At 31.5% G+C, this 17,596-nt stretch overlaps 2 protein-coding genes across 2 annotated transcripts; one reads left to right on the top strand and one right to left on the bottom strand.

Moving 5' to 3' along the window:
• The first annotated feature begins 21 nt into the window (after nucleotides 1-21).
• Nucleotides 22-9,378, top strand: LOC145315868 (calpain-7-like). The gene is made up of 17 exons (XM_080155997.1): nucleotides 22-154; nucleotides 2,145-2,231; nucleotides 2,488-2,612; nucleotides 2,882-3,213; nucleotides 3,434-3,567; nucleotides 3,872-4,002; nucleotides 4,383-4,450; nucleotides 4,817-4,931; nucleotides 5,022-5,164; nucleotides 5,354-5,464; nucleotides 5,823-5,909; nucleotides 6,279-6,519; nucleotides 7,165-7,334; nucleotides 7,527-7,707; nucleotides 7,893-8,003; nucleotides 8,270-8,382; nucleotides 8,615-9,378. The coding sequence occupies exons 1-17, from the start codon at nucleotides 43-45 to the stop codon at nucleotides 8,748-8,750; spliced, it is 2,397 nt and encodes a 798-aa protein (XP_080012123.1). The 5' UTR covers nucleotides 22-42; the 3' UTR covers nucleotides 8,751-9,378.
• Nucleotides 9,379-10,009: 631 nt separating this feature from the next.
• On the bottom strand, nucleotides 10,010-17,439 carry LOC145315866 (reticulocalbin-2). Its single transcript, XM_080155995.1, has 9 exons — nucleotides 17,257-17,439; nucleotides 16,676-16,896; nucleotides 14,555-14,735; nucleotides 13,748-13,804; nucleotides 13,221-13,304; nucleotides 12,767-12,876; nucleotides 11,751-11,850; nucleotides 11,248-11,343; nucleotides 10,010-10,762 (listed from the first exon to the last, which is right to left on the bottom strand). Exons 1-9 carry the CDS (start codon nucleotides 17,341-17,343, stop codon nucleotides 10,706-10,708), a joined length of 993 nt encoding a protein of 330 aa, XP_080012121.1. The 5' UTR covers nucleotides 17,344-17,439; the 3' UTR covers nucleotides 10,010-10,705.
• Between the last annotated feature and the right edge of the window lie 157 nt (nucleotides 17,440-17,596).

Genomic DNA, 17,596 nt, shown 5'->3' with positions numbered 1-17,596 from the left:
CTATTTAAATGAAATCTATTTTTATATTAAAGATTATAAAATATGAGTGGGGAAGACGAGAAACATTTGATGGGCGAAGGAAAACGGCTGGCCGAAAGAGCTGTCCAGTTTGACAAGGATGGACAAAGAACTGCAGCTATTTTCTATTATACAGGTAAAGAATGCATTAGTTTGATGTAAACTTTGCCAAAGAAAGGATCGATCCAAAGTAATATATGGTAAATTTCTTGTAAACACAAATCATATATATATATATCTATATAATTTCTTATTAGCTTTGGTTGTTCTTTACTTGTAAGCATCATTCCTTAGTACAGGTTTAGATTGATTCTATTCTTCTGCGTTAGTACTCCTTAACACCCACAAATATTCAAGAAGTAAGCTCAAGAATAGTTAAGAGCCGAAGTAGCCTAAAGAATCTATGGGTAGCGTTTTACTCATCAAGATTGTGTGTTGGATAATGGCCTGGATCTATCTTAAGGCTTATATGTAACTACATTGAAGGGCAAAACTCTGTCTATCGACCTGTTTCTTAGATATTTTGCTTCAAACCCTTATCTTTAAGTAACAATACAGCATGACCCTCGAAAAAGTATTTTTAAGCATCTGCAGCCTATATTTCTCAATAAAATATTAAAAGATTCATATGTACTTGTTCTCTATAATTTTCTACATCAAAGGATATCAAAATATTTTTTTTGCATCAATTAACAGCCGAGATTTTTAAAGCCAAAGTTTGGAAAAAGTGCTTGAGAAACTGGATATTGCTAAATATTTCTTAGTTTTTTATTAGTATATTACTTTTTATCAACCAGTTAAAAATCAAATAAGAAAGAAGAGCAAGTTTACAATTGATACATTTTTTATTGCATTAAAAAACGTTACTTTTACATATAAAAAACTACTTTTCAAATTTTACTGAATACATTTTTCTTATAACAATTTTCCCTCAAATCTTATAATATCTCCCACTTATTAATATGACCTTAAAAAAACCCTCCCCAATTTATGCTCATTACCGGAAGGATTAGCGCCACCTTTACCAATAAATTTACGCCCACTCATTAAATTAATCTAAGACACATAAAAATCTTTTAAATTGTTAAATGTTTAATAAAAGTTTGTAGCTGTAACTTTTTGTTTTTTTTAACTTATTTTGATAAAATAAAAAGTGTTTGATTTCTGTTTATGTAAACTTTCAATTTGCTACTATTTTTTATAGGATTTCTTTCTGTAAGGGTGTTTTTGCAATTTTCACTAATCTAAAAATGCCTTTTAGAGCAAGTGAAAAAAGTGCTTTCAGCATGAAATAAATTTCTTGGAAACATCTTTATATAAGTTTTATAAAAAGTATTGAAATTATGAGGAAAACACGTCATTTAACTTTAAAAAAACATTTTTCTTGAAAAGTTACTTTTTCCTCAGCCACTTTATCAAAACTTTGGCTCTAAAAATCTCAGCTGTTAATTGATGTAAAAAAAATATTTTTTTATCTACTTATGTGGAAATCTACAGAGAACAAGGACATATACATTTTTTGATAATTTATTGAGAAATATGGGCTGCAGATGCTTAAAAATACTTTTTCGAGGGTCATGCTGTATATAAAATGTGTATCTGTCTGTACCAAATGATTTCACCAAACGCTGACTTGATGTCCTCAGAGAGGAGTAGGGTAGAAGACTTTGCTGGGCTGCTGTTGTTGTTGTACTCCAGGTAGATGCACCTCGTACAGGCTCTTCCTCGACATCCACTTTGCAACAATTCACCACACAACACCAAACATCTGTTCAACTGCCCAAATAACCCGACCAACCTCAACCTTTGGACCCAACCCAAACAGGCGGCAGACTTTTTATCTATTGACGAGGGCATAACCTGAACAGAAAAATTCGAGACTGACAAGATGTAGCTCTGGAGGCTAATCAATCAATCAACCAAACGCTGACCCAATGTTTCTCACATGTCCTGGGAGAATTTAAAAAAAAAATATTTTAGCCCTATAGAAAAATCCCCCCCCCCCCTAAAAAAAGATATTTTAATTTTCCTTTTTTTTAATGGGGGTTGGGCGACCCTATAGGCTTGTAGTAGAGGCTTAGCATATAGTACATATATAGGATTAGCTAATCGTATGTATTTTATAGAGGCAGCGAATGTTATGCTGAAGTTATTTGGTTTAACTGGAATAGAAACCTACACTAAATATGCCTTACAGTACAAAACCAGAGCGGGTAGGTTACATAATATTAATTGTAGAATTAAATGTAAAGAAAATATACTTTAAAGTTTAGTTGCAACAAATTATTCTTTTGAATTTGAAAGAATAAGTAGTTTCTATCCTAAGTTTTCGAATACAATGACTTAAAAATTTTACGCCTGTTGTTTATAGAAATTTCTAGACCTAAACTTGCCCAGATTAAACGCCAACTACAAAGACATCTAATATTATCTTAATTTTTTTTATTTTTAAAATGAATGATTTTGTAGAAGTTTTGGAAAAAGAACCAGAGAATGTAAATCCTGTTGTCCAACAAGATCCCGGACAATCTCATATCAACAGGGCAAAAACTTTGTTATTAGAAGGATTAGAGTTGGATGAAAGTAATCAGCAGGTATTCAAATAGAATCATACATGAATGAGAAGGGATTTATTTGGCTACTTAACCTGGTTTATCTAAACCTTTTTTTTTAAATGTAGCATGTGGCTTTGAATGATTAGGTTTAGGGCTAAACATTTATATCATTATCTTTTTTTTGTTTTTTTTTTCACGGCGCCTTATCTGTTAATCTAAAACTATATGATATAGGATAATAGAGATTCTTTGAAGTATTGATGAATTATACAATATACATTATATAAGAACATTTTTTTACTAATTAGGAAGAAGCTTGTAAACTTTACACAGAAGCAGCTCAAATATGCTTAGAAGCAAAAAAACAAACGCACGATAAAAATCTTCAAGAAAAGTTAACAAAATTAACTATTGAAGCATTAGACAGAGCTGAAGCTATAAAAAATAAACCATCAACGACCTCTGTACAACCCAAGAATATTGTGAGGCCCCTGGGTAATCTTAGTCTAGCTGATGATGAGGGGAGTCCAGCCCGAGGTGGTGGTGGGGCTGGATACACGGAGGAAGAGATTATGGTGCTAAAAAGTACAAGTACTGTTAATGGCAGAGAATATGTTCCATTTATTTCAGCAGATTTAAGGTACCTAAGTTTTGAGGATTATTTGTAAACACTTATTGAAATTGCAAAATGAAATTTGTTTAAAATTTATATCAATCATTGATAAAAACTTTTAAGATACTGAAATTTTTACCTGGGTTTTTGTTGATATACCTATTCAAAATGAAAATAGAATTTATAGATATAATTGAATTTTATACATAACTTACAATAAAAGGCAATACCTAATTTTGTTTTTAAGGGAGAGATTTGCCTTTCCTATGCCCTACTCTGATCCCCATGGAAAACTGGAATTATCTTCAAAACAGAAACAGAAAATAAAAAGATGGGCCAGGCCAGATGAATTTATCGCGGAACCAAAAATGCTTCAAATAGGTATTTTAAATAGATATATCTTAGTTCTACAACTCTAACCTTCGTATGTCCGTCACTCAAAGATATCTGAGATTAATGCCTATAAATAGTTTTCTTTGCGACCTTATTTACGGAAGACCACAAAATCCCAAAACAATAAAGCAAATAGGTTCGCCGTTGATGAAATAATTCTTATGAATACATTATAGCTATTAACTAAATATGTCTTATTCTGTCTTCTTCCTGATTAACAGATTCTTTTGTTAAAGTTAACCTAGTGTTAATTACTTATTCAAGTGCGAAACAAAATTTTGACTATTTTTAGTTGACTGTTACAGTATCAAGCAAACAATAGTATCAGACTGCAGCTTTGTTGCCTCGATAGCTATCTCTGCTCAGTACGAGAAAAAATTCAAGAAAAAGTTGATTACAAGTATTATTTATCCTCAAAACAAGGAATTTTATGTTTCAACTCAGAAAATTTTTTAACTTCAAATCTTCAAAATTTTTGTTTAAGTTTGATATGATTCAAGAGGAACATTATGCGATTTTGATTTATTTAGACGTTGTTCCTCCTCTTGGTTTTAATCTCGTTCTGCCATTGGTTAGTTAAAAAAATTTTGAGGGAAAGGGGTAAGATTGAAACCGAAAGGTTTTGTGCAAAATACTAGTGTCCAATCTTTTCTACGCAATTTTAATCTTCGTCAAGGATAATTTTGTCTATCATAGTTTGAAGGTAAATAAATTTTTCTCCATTGTCCCATCCCTCAAGATTCCTGTGTATCCAGCACGAAAAGTTAAAAATAATATTTACCAAATAAACATAAAAATATCAGAACGGTGAACCCATCTATAATCCGTGTGGAAAATACATGGTTAAACTTCACATCAATGGTGTTCCAAGGTATAGTAAGCACCTTTATATTTAATACTAGTGTGGATGTACCCTAATTATCTATATTCAAAGTGGTATAGTATTGGTAGCAAAATAAACTAAAACCATCCCAAGAATGGAATCTAAAATAAAACAGCCTAAAACTAGCCCTGTACCCAAATGAAGCTTTCTTAAAAAGGAGAAGTCTAACAGTTCTCTAGTTATTAAGATCTTAGGCTTCAGACAAAAAAAAAACCTACTATTTTATTAATAGGATAACTTTATTTAAAAGATAAGCACATATAAATTAAATCTGTTTTTATCCGCCCTGCATTTTTTGCTAATAGATGAATAAACTAAATTACTAGGTATTATTAATTTACAATTGAAATTCAGAAAGATAGTAGTCGATGATTATTTCCCCCTTGGTTCCTACAATGAGTTGCTGTGCTCCTATTCAAGTAACAAGTCAGAATTGTGGATTTCTATCCTGGAAAAAGCTTATATGAAGGTAAAGTTTACCGATCTGAATGAGGGTGGATGGTCCATCGTTTTTTTTTGTCAAAAGTTTTTAAAATAATTTTGTTTCCCAACTATTCAGGTAATGGGGGGATATGATTTTCCTGGTTCTAACAGCAACATTGACCTGTACGCCCTGACTGGCTGGATACCAGAGCGAGTCGCGATAAGGCCTGGAGACCCAACCTTTAATGCAGATGCTGTGTTCGACCGTTTGTATGATAGGTAGGTTTTCATTTGGGATCAGCTTGATATGGAAATAAAGCTCAATGTCACTGTAGAATAAATGTATTACAGCCGTCGAACTTTTAAGTCAAAATAAAGCCATGTACATCAAACAAAGGGATTTAAAATTAAAATCTTTTACTAAACTTTTTATTTCTTGATACTTTTTTTATATGATTATATTTATAGATTTCATCGTGGAGAAGTGTTGGCAACTGTTGCCACAGGAGAGCTTAGTGAATCAGTTGCCGACAACGCTGGGCTTGTCACAACACATGCTTATGCGGTGCTCAATGTCCAGTAAGTACCTAAAAAGACCAAATTTTGAATCTCATAATCTAGTACCTACCGAGTTAAAAAAAAATCTTTTCGTATTATATTTTATATACCTAGTTTTGTGCACTCATGTTGTCATGTATAGTAATGTAATACAATTCTAGGATAACAAAGGGATATGGTTTTGATTATGACAGTTGTCCTAATTGAACCCAACATAATTAATGAATGCTTATATTAAGTAGTAGGAAGGATTTTAATCTTAACATTGATTTATGATGTAATGATCCCTAAAATCTTCCCGTAGCTATTTATTTATAATAAACATGAAATTCCAATTTCCAAAAATTTTATTTTGATTAAACGTATATATTTTTTTTAGAAAAGTAAAAGACGAGAAGCTTTTTCTATTGAAGAATCCTTGGTCTCATCTTAGATGGAGGGGAAATTGGTCAGAATTGGATACCAGGTATGTTTTCAATAAAGCGAGTCTGAAATAAGTAGCAGTATTTATTACTAGTAGCCACGCTCCTAGAGGCCTCTAGGGGCACTTGAGGTGGAGGGTGAAGTCGACCCAGCCCCCACTTTTTATTTTAGTTTTTAAAAAGTAAAAAAAGAGGGTGGGGCTATTTTTTCTATAAGTCCAATTAGTTAGTTAAAACCACACCAGGACCTATTAGAACCATATCGGTTCAGCGGTACACAAAGTGACAGACATTCACACATCCTGCTACTTTTATATGTGGATTGTACCTTTGATTGTTAAATTCCCTCATGCAAAGAAGGCTAATGGTTTATGAATTAAACTTTCCCTAATTGATTACAACTTTATAATCAGCCACTGGACCAAAGAATTCCAGACCTTGCTGAATTACAACCCAGAGGACGCGGCTAACTTTGACAACGGAGTATTTTGGATTGACTACAAGTCTCTTCAGAAGTATTTTGATGTCCTTTACCTGAACTGGTCACCAAGTCTCTTCCAGAATACGTTTGTTCTACATCAGCTGTGGAGAGCTGGAGCAGGTCCTGCCAAGGATATTTATAATATTGGAGAAAATCCACAGTTTTCTTTAGAGGTAAGTTTAACTTTGAAAGTAAATATTAAAATTGATTTTTATACATGCTTATTAAATAGATGTAAAGTAGGATAATAGTTATTTCTCGTATCGTATTATAAACGGCTTTCCGCGGATATAGAATGTACAATTATAAGATTAAAACTAGTTTTTTTAGCCCCGAGGTGCCTCCAGCACCTCGGGGCTAAAAAAACTGGTTTTAATCTTATGATTGTACATTTCTATATTCGTAGAAAACTGGATATAATACGATGCTAGACATAGTTTTTTCGTATGGATGAGAACCGGTTCCTATCCACCGGATTCGAATGAATACGAGAATAGTTATTTCTCGCATCGTATTATAAACGGCTTTCCGCGGATATAGAATGTACAATTATAAGATTAAAACTAGTTTTTTTAGCCCCTAGGTGCCGGAGGCACCGGCTAAAAAACTGGTTTTAATCTTATGATTGTACATTTTTATATTCGTAGAAAGCCGTTTAAAATACGATGCTAGACATAGTTTTTTCGTATGGATGAGAACCGGTTCCTATCCACCGGATTCGAATGAATACGAGAAATAATATTATACTATATTATACCGATGTTTTTGTTATTTTTTATTTTGATTGATAGCTGAGAGTTAATATATTTTTATTTTAGATTCGAGACTGTAGTAACGGTGGGGCAATTTGGCTGCTACTGTCTAGACACATCACAGATATTCAAGACTTCAGAGATAACAAAGAATATATAACACTGCTGGTTTACAAGAATAATGGCAAGAGAGTCCACTATCCATTTGATCCACCTCCTTTCATTGACGGTGTCAGGTATCACTTTGTTTAATTAATATTAGCATCCAATAATAAGGATAGAACAAAATCTGTTGGTTAAAATTATTGATGGAGAAGTTTCGATTTAAATCATTTCTCTAACTTTCTTATGATGATCAAAATTGAACAAAATAATTATGAATTCTCAATCTTTATCAGAAATAAAAAGCAAATATTAAATATATTTAGGATAAACTCTCCCCACTATTTGACGAAGATGGTTCTGCCTAAGGGAGAGAACATACGTAGGTTTAGCCTTGTGGTCAGCCAGTTCGAGAAGACAGCAACCATCTTCTTTTCTGTCAGAGCTTACTCAAATCAACCATTTACACTGGAGAAAATGAAAAATCCATTCAGAAACAAGAAAGAGGTGATTTTTATTTAGCTTTGCTATAATTGCAGTCGGCCTATGTTGAATTTTTCATTTTATATTAGGTATTAAATTTCTTTAAAAATAAGACATTTAGGTATTTCAAATTTTTTTTTGTGTCAAAATCTGACGATTTTTTTTGTCTATTAAGAAGTCTGTAAAATCTGAAGACGATTTGTTTTTAGGTGTCAGGAATGTGGAAAGGTGTAACAGCCGGAGGTTGTGCAAACAATCAGGACACCTGGCCAAATAATCCAAGGTTTAAACTCATTGTGGATTCAGACTCACAGATACAGGTTATAATTAAATTTCAAGTTTTTAATAAAAAATAAACATCTTCATTAAAAGGGAACTATGTTAAAAGGAATATGTTTTTTTCTTCAAATTTTTGACTTAAGATTTGCTAATGTGTATCAAAAAGTTGATTGCTTAAACTTAAATGAAGTAAAAATCAATAATTAACTATACCTATAGAAGGATTTTTTCCTTCAGAATATCGTTTTCAACAAAAAAGTTCTTAAAACTTTAACTTCTAATTTAAAATCTTATATTTTTCTCTTAGATTGAGATGAAGGGACCCAAAGCCTATCAGATTGGATTTGATATTCTGACGATAACAGCCAAGGACACGGCGTCGCCACATTATTTCAAGAAGAAATCATCTGGAATTTACAGGAACTTCACTTAGATTTTGCATATTTGTTACTTTAGTTTTTACTACGCATCTACGCTGGAGGCATCTAGAGAGAAGGGGGGGGGGTCGACCCTCCCACATTTTGATTTTAGTTCTAAAAGAAAAAGAAGATTTTTGGGGGGAGGGTGAGCTTTTTTTTATGGTATGCTTTTACTACAGCTCGTTAAAAATCTTATATTTTGTTAAAAAAATCTAAATTGAATTGATGATCAGACCTGGATTTGTTGTGACAAGCCTGGACATAGTTGCTGGAACCTATGATATCCTTCCATCCACATTCAGACCTGGCCAGGAGGGACCTTTCTTTCTTAGTGTAGCTTCTACAGCATCTTTTCTTCTTAATAAATAAATATGTGCTTTTTATGATTAAGGGGAAACCTTAAAAATATTAGGGAAAGGAAATTAAATTTAATGAAACATACATGTACTTTAAGTTAAGAGACGGATACGCATCTGCACGTTGTTAGGAAGGAGACGGGTTCGAATCTCGGTCCTAATCGTGTTATTTCTAAAGTTAAATAATTGCCAGATACGCGATATTGATTCTCAGAGTAAGGGCGAATGCCTTAAAGATTAAGTATTAAGGCATGATTTTAATTATTTAATCTTCCATTTATTTTTTATTGTTGCTCTTCAATTTATTTTTCATTGTTATTATTTAACTTCGGATCTTAGAAGATAGGACAATGAACGACAAATTAATGTACCATTCCCCGCTCCCTAGATTATCAAAAATATTTCTTATGCTTATACAAATTATTGGGGTGAAAGTTTCGACACTAAAAATTAGGGGTATGTACTATTTGTAGTCTATTGTACCCTCCCTCCCTGGGTGCTAAAATCATTAAGAGCCTTATAAAAATATTAATTCTAATTCTTTAATTTTACTTTTATTAATTAAAACTGTTTGTATGAAACTTATTATGTGATATTAGTATTATAGTGATTTGTTTAATTTGTCAAAATTAAAATAAATTATATATTAAGAGAAACTATTAATCCTTTTATGTAAAATGTTAAAGTGAATCTTTCGTAGTTAAAAGGTATGTACGTACGTCTGTACTGAACGATAAAATTGATATTTTTGCAGGTGAGAAAAGAAAGAGATGTATACAGTTACAATAAATATTAGGCCAAATCCTGTAAAATTTCAAGGGCTAGCTAGGAGTTAGGGTTTCTACCCAGAGGTTAGGTTTAGGAAACCTTGACTCGAAACTTGCCTATTAAGTCTTGCAAGTTTGGGTTTTATGACTATGTATATTGTATAGAGACTTTTATCGCCTATATTATTATGGTTTACTCCCAATTGATGAATTAAACCCTTTTGACACAAATTATTCTATTAACAATAATTACCATATTTAATGTTTTACTAAGATCTCACCAAAACAGACTTATTAATCAGTAATAAAGAACTTTTCTGTTAAAATATCAATAAGGTTGTCACACATCCAACTTTAAATAAAAAATGAAAATAACTCTTTTATTAGCTTGGAAACAATTTTGTTTTTCTTTAAATAATCCTTCTTGAATAGACACTTCATTAACTTGTTATAATTCGCTTTTATGGGTGTATTGCATCTTTGTTCATAAAAATACACATCAACAGTCATTTGATAGTTTATTAATTCACAAAAGAAAACAGAGATTCAAGTTATACAAACACAACTTAATAAATAAGATTAGCAAACTGAATAATAACATTAGGTTCATTGTTGTGGATTCAAAAACAGTGCAAAAACATAAATTTTAACAAACTATGGGTTGTGATGTAAAAAATGTAAAGAAAAATACTTACAATTGTTTCACATATTGACTAAAACTTTCAACAACAAAAAAAAAAACTAGAGAATTTATCAATAAAATAACAGATCTAAAACTGGAATTTATAAATAATTGCATAAAACAAAAAATGTAACACTATTTAGTGCAAAAGGTACAAAACATTTTTTTTTTGTATTTTTAATTTTGTTATTATGCATCAGTATAAGCTATTGTATAAATAAATATGTAAATTTTGTATTGTGCTTTGATTTTTAGATATTTATGGCACGTAAGATTTTTCATATTAATAACAAGCATTTGAAAAATTTTAACAAAGTTAAGAAAATTGTTTTTTTTTTACTCATGAGTGTCAGCTTTCTATTTATTTATTTTCAGATTTATCAAATTCGCTGAATAGGTAGCAATCAAGTCCCTTGATGTGTTAAACAATTTTGTTAACTTGGTACTTGCATTATATCATTTAGTGATTAGTCTTTGGTTGTACTAAGAAGCTCAAAATTTATTTGTTGGATGAAGATCCTAAAGTTCATCTGTAAATCTATCCAAGTTTTCTAAATGCTCTCCATAATCTGTAGCCTGAAAAACATTATAATAGGATTAATAACAAAATAGATACATAAACAGTAGCGGTCCCGCCTTGCAAATTTTAACAAAAATAAAATTGTCTCCAATAATTCTAAATTATCAAAAATAGCGAGAAAAATTAAGAATTGACTAAGTGTCCCTAAAGAGGTTAGATAAAAGGGATATTGAAAAAATTAAAGTAAAATGATTCTGAACTTTTTAATTCAGAGAAAAATTATTTAAAATATTTTTTGATAGCGGCGAAAAGCGACAGTGATCGGCGGTAACACCGCCACCGTTTTTGAAAAAGAATAACGGATTTTGTTCTCAAATTTTTTCATCAAAATTTCCTAAAAGGGAGAAACAGATTAAATAAAATTTCTGGTAATTCATGCTGCGAGTTGCCACATCTCCTTTCTTTTTGTTTAGATTAGATGTTGCATAATGCTGCATACATTTTACACATACAAATATTTATAAAAAAAAGATGTTGTTACCTCTGAACCTACGAATAGATCATGATTATCAATAATTTCTTGAAATGAAAGCAGTCCATTTACGTCCTGATCTGCTCCAGCAAACAAATGATTGACCTGACAAAAATAAAATTTTAGAAATAATTAAAAATGCTTTAAATTCTGACTAAATTTTTTCTCAAGCCAAACAAAAACTGTATAGACAACTTCGTATTATCTACTTCAATCCCTTTTTTATATATAGGTTCTTTCATTATTAATATCTTAATATATATTTCCCCCCTGGGTTCTAAAAGGATACAATATTACCTCTTCTGCAGATTAAAATTAGTGGTTGAAACGTTTGAACACTCAACTTAATGAATCAACCAATCAAAATTCACTAAAGTCCATAAAATTGTTAAGCCAACGAATGAGAAAACGTTATTATAAAACTTTGGGGACTAGTGTAATAAAGAGCCAACTGTCCCCTCTCTTTTTGATTCCCCCCACTCTCCCCTGTACTGTCCCTGCCAAGTGCTTACCTCTTCTTCTGCCGTCTCCTCATTGCTTGGAATAATCCAGGCCAATATTTCTTCTCTGGACAAATGATGATCACTATTCTTATCTAGCTCTTCATCAAACCTAATAATTTTTTGAAATTAATAAAGAACAAAAATAATTTATACTTAAAAATGCACTTCAATTCGGGGAGGGATTAATATAAGGGGGGGGGGGGAGGGATTAATATAAGGGGGGGGGGGGGGGTTAATGCAACCATCTCGTAATCAGTGAGCAAATGGCAGTTAGAATTTAAATTTCCATCTGAAATTTTGCATGAGTAATCCTTGGTAGGTCTATTTTCCCTAAATTGAACAAAAAGTTGGAAAAGTAACGGCTAACGGCTGGCGGCTCAGCAGTTTTGCCATTTTTTGGATATCTATAGTACAAATTATTCACGAAACCTATCTCCACCTTATTCTCGTTGAAACTCCAAAACGCTATCAAACGGTTCTAGACGGTAGCTGTTGGTACTAGAAGTTTCAAAAATGGTTGTAACTATTATTTAACATGAATTAAACCAAAAATATGTTTTAAATAGTTGATTCCTAAGTAATTGATGATGAATTTACCCTGAAAATAGGCAAAAAACGGCTAAACGGTTGAGCCGCCAGCCGTTACTTTTCCAACTTTTTGTTTGATTTAGGGAAAATAGACCTACCAAGGATTACTCATGCAAAAGTTTAGATCGAAAATCGAATTCTAAGTGTCATTTGCTCACTGATTACGAGATGGTTGCATTAAACCCCCCCCCCCCCCCTTGGCAAAAAGTTGACCATAAATATTCCGTCATTGTATTTAAAATGTAATTTTTATATCAGTCTGTTTGTAAAATTCTCTTGCAGTTAGAAGCTTCTTTAAACAGGGCAGATGTTGCTGTCATTTTTTCTCCAAAAATAGAATTCTAGTGTAAAAGTATTTGATTCGAAAAAGGGGGATGCCAAATTACTTATCATAGTATTTCTCAATTTTTTGATAAATTTAATATGAATTAGCAGACCTGTCCTTCTCTGTGAGAAGCCATTCCTTATCCTTGCCCTCTCCCCTTTCCCCCAGGTATTCCTGGAAGCTCAACACACCATCTCCATTCTTGTCACGTGACTTTAACACCTTGATATAGAAATCAATATCAATCAAAAAAAAAACGGATATAAATTCGTACACTGGGTCAGATTTTTAGCCCTCCTCTAAATAATGAAAGGAGGAGGATGTAAAATATTCTGAAGGTTTAACAGTCTCATTCAGGAGGAGTGCAAAGTGAAAAATATCAATAGCCCCTACTGGGATTCATTATATATTACCCCCCCCCCCCTTCCCTTTGAAGGGAGTATATTTCTCCCACTCGAAACCACATTTATGTTAGGTATGAATGCGTACAAAAAAGAACTTTAATTGTATGCATAAAATATTTTTATAATACCAAGATAGATAAGTAAAATAAAGGTAAAAATTACCTGATCAATGACCAAGGGTTTCATTTTCTCATCTTCCTCAGGATGAGAGAAAGCAAGAAACTCTGTCTTGTCCAGCTTACCATCCTTTTTAATCAAAAACAAATTTCATAAATATGTAATGTTTACATTAAAGTCTTAACCCACCCCAAAATTGCAAAAGTGTAAATTTTTGTTTTCCGTAGCTAAAGCTTTAAATTTTTTACAAAGATAAAGGAGAAACGTCACTTTAATACTAGAGGCTACGTTCCTAGAAGCATCTGTGGGCACCAGAAGAAAGGGTGAGGGAAGCTAAAAGTCACCCCTTCACCTTCAATTTTAGCTTTAAAGAAAGTAGTTTTTTTATGAGGGGGGGGGGGTGGTAAATTTTCCTGGGCGATCCTTCCTCAAAATACTTGAAAACATTATTTGGACCTAAAAAAAAGCTCCACTGCAAAGGAGAACCATATCATTCTAGCGGTTAGAGATATTCTTAGCTACACAAACACAAATAATTTTACTTTTTTGTAAGGATGATAAAAAAATGTTACCTTGTTCAGGTCAGCAGCATCAAATAAGATTTTATCCTCTTCCATCAATTGTAATTCCTAACAAAATTTTTTAAAAAATAAGTAAATCATAAATGATTTAATTAAAAAGGGAGGGGGTTTTTAATGCAACCATCTCGTAATCAGTGAGCAAATGGAACTTAGAAGTTTAATTTTGATCTGAAATTTTGCATGAGTAATCCTTGGTAGGTCTATTTTCCCTAAATTGAACAAAAAGTTGGAAAAGAACCGGCTAACGGCTGGCGGCTCAGCCGTTTAGCCATTTTTAAACTATTTTCAAGACAAATCATCACGAAACCTATCTCAACATACTCTTTGCTTCTCCAAAAATGTTTTTTTTTTGTATCATTTCATATGATTTAAAGCAAAAATATGTTTCAAAAAGTTAATTCCTACATAATTTATGGCAGATTTGCCCTAAAAATAGCCAAAAAACGGCTAAACGGCTGAGCCGTTAGCCGTTACTGTTACAACTTTTTGTTCGATTTAGGGAAAATAGACCTACCAAGGATTACTAATGCAAAATTTTACTCACTGATTACGAGATGGTTGCATTGACCCCCCCCCCCCCTTTAATAAGAATCTTTAAATTCTTTAATTAATTGCATTCAGATATTGTTTTACTAATGTTGCAGATCTGTCCTTGTGTGGTATAAGATTTCTAAAGCTTATGAAATTTTGGAATGCAATTTTCTTCCCATCATCAAAGATTATGTATAAAAAAGAAAATTAAGTTCAGGAGAAAACGACTGATTGTTAAATTGTATCATATTAAAGTTTGCTACTAACCTCTTCATAATTAGGATCTGTTGGATCCATCTCAAGTTCATCCAAATCAAATTCCTCAGCAGCATATTCTTTCCAGGACACAAAACCATCCTCATCCTCGTCTCCATCTTCAAATCTCTCATCAGATTCCTCTTTGGAGAGAGATTTGAATGAACGCAGAATCCAAGCATATAATTCTTGTCTAAAAGGGAAGTAATAAGCTTTTATTTTAAAGAACTAAGGAGTGTTTGTGAAAAGTTTTCGGGAATTTGTTTAACTTAAGATTTAAGATAATTAAAAAAAATATTTTTTAGCATTTGGGTTTTACACAGGGTGTCGGAGCCCACGGTTGTTTTTTTATTAAATGAATAAGTTAGGGTACAATGTTTGGCACTTTCGATATAAGTAAATGATAATAAAAAACCCATAGGATGCGATAATAACTTCAGAAAAATCGAAGAAAATAGTTTTCATACTTAATTAACGTTTTTAAGTTTTTCTTCAAAAAGTTTAGATAAGATGCCTTTAAAAGTCGTCTATGATTTTGTCAGGGATAAAAATGTAACTTTAAAATAAGAATTACAACAATTTTTTCAATTTTTTTAACTTCTGATAAAAACAGAATTAATGGTATTTTTGTAAATATTATACCTCCAAGAAATGGCTATACTTCCCAATCATATGTTGTGTGATATTTAAGAGGAATTATTTTATATAATGTCATTAAAATATTCGTTGAAAAAAGTGCTATTCTAGCTTATACTTTACATTTTAATGTGTATGATAATTCAAATAAAAGATAATGAAGATTTATATTATATTTAATTGTTATAATTATAAAGAAAAACCTGGAAACAGTAAAAAACTGACTTTATTTTATTGACGTAGGGAAAATTTTGTCAAATATTTGAATAAAAAAACAATATAAAACAAAATAAATTATTTTTAATATAGTCACAAAAAGGCTTAATGAGTTTAGGAAATATTTCATTCACTAATCATGTCATTTAAACTCTATTAAACAGAATACAGTGTAAAAAGATGTTCTCGTTTTAATTTTAAGTAATTTCAAATGCATTTTAATACCTTTTAATGATTTATTTTTTGAAACATCTTTTTATAAAATGTTATTGATTTTTGAAGTTACATGTTAAAATGTTTTTAAATTTTGTTAACATTTTGTTTTAAATGTAGAAAATTGGTAATTCTAAACATTCAAAAAATGATTTTATTAAATTTTCATCACTTAAATTGCATGTTTGATGAAATTTTCAACTGATAATTCAAGAAAAATCGTTTAAGTTTTGTTATATTTTACTTTGAAATGTTAAAAAAATATAATTATTGTCAAAAATGTGGAAGTTATACTTTCCTCAAAAAAAGACCTAAAACATGCAAATTAACACGTGTAATGAGATTTTTTTTCTTTCAGGTTTAATTTTAAGTAATTATTGATATTTTTTGTAAAAAGGATTTTATATAAAAAGTTTTAAAACTCGAGTTATGTAGTGGTTCTAAAAAAGGTTGCGAATTTATGCAATTTTCTTGCAAAAAAATTTTTCTAGGATTTTAAAAATAGCAAAGGGTGTTATTAGACGTACTTACAGATACAATTGCTAAGTCATTTTGGCCAAACACTAAAATAAAGTTTTGACATCTGAGGGTCCAACCGTGAGCCGTATAATTTTGATGCGGCTCCGGCTCCGGCTCCTACCTTAAAATTAATATATCAATTTTTTTTCATTATTGAATTTGATAAAATAAAATAAATAATATAAAATATTTTGCTTTTATTTGATTAAAGCTATATAAAAGTAGAAGAATGTGTGTCTATTTGTTAAGTAACAATAGTTTTTCAGTTTATTATATGGAAATAGACCGTTGCCAAATTATAATATTACTTTAAAAAATCATTTTTAGCTAGTCCGGAGCCGCAGCCGTTTTTAACGAAAAATACGGCTCCACCAAAAATGTTGCTGCTCCCGGCTCCCGGCTCCGGAACCCTAGTTTTACATATTATATCAAGAAGAAGCTTTTATTTTTTAAGAATGTGATCAAACAGAAACAAATGTGATTGTAAGTCATTGTTTACGGCCATAAATAGATGTTTTGCAAAAAAATATTCATTAAATGATTAGGTACCTTTCAATCGACTTATCACCATTTCTATCCATCTTCTCTAGCAAAATTTTCAATCTTCGTTTAGCCTCTTCTGGAGACAGTTTGTCAAAGTCCTGTGCCTCCTTCTTGGATCCAAGGATGGCCTCGTGATCAAACTCTATGTCATGGTGGTCTCCCTGGTGATGTGCGTGGTCCTTGGGGCTGTAAGCACCGTCCTCCATGCGTTCCCCTCCCCCGTGATGCTGAAATAAATAAAACTAGATGTACAGTACCTACCTAGATAAAAAATAAAAAAAATTCCTTTTTAACAAATACGAATACCTTAAAAATCACAATAACATTTATTTTATATAAACCTACAGCTGCTTTATTTTGTTTTGTAATATCATTATTTTCCCCATTTATTTTTTTTATGTCTTTACATGGTGTTCCACTTTTTACTTCCCCCAAGCCAATACTCCAACGGATAGCAAAAAATGAGTCTTATTTGAAAAGTCTCGTTTAAAATTAGAAAACTGAAAAAAAGAATAAAGGACAAGTCTCGCTGTTCCACCGTGATCCATAATAATATTCCACTGTAATCATCAAAATGCAATGCCTACCATGTGTTGACCATGTGCAGCAGGTTGTACAATCACAACACAGGACAGCACACACAACACAAACAATCCAACATATTCCCTCAACATTGTGTCCTCACAGACCCTAAAGTCAAGTCCAACCGACCCTTGGTATTCCCTCTATCTGAAATAATCAGAGATAAAATAATGATAATACAGTATGACAAAAAGAGAGAGGATTAATGTGGAGATCAAGTAAAAATAGAAATAAATGTTATTTTTGATTGTTAAAAGTACAACAATTTATCAATATTTGTAAAAACTTCTATTTGACCGCTTTGCAAAGCAAAAAATTAGAATTGAAACAAAAAAAAACTGGGTT

This window comes from Acartia tonsa, chromosome 4 (genome assembly GCF_053477335.1).
Source record: "Acartia tonsa isolate MP-2025a chromosome 4, ASM5347733v1, whole genome shotgun sequence".
Classification (NCBI taxonomy): Eukaryota; Metazoa; Arthropoda; class Copepoda; order Calanoida; family Acartiidae; genus Acartia; species Acartia tonsa.
Note: the sequence above shows the minus strand (reverse complement) of the source record. Positions and strands in the feature narration are given on the sequence as shown.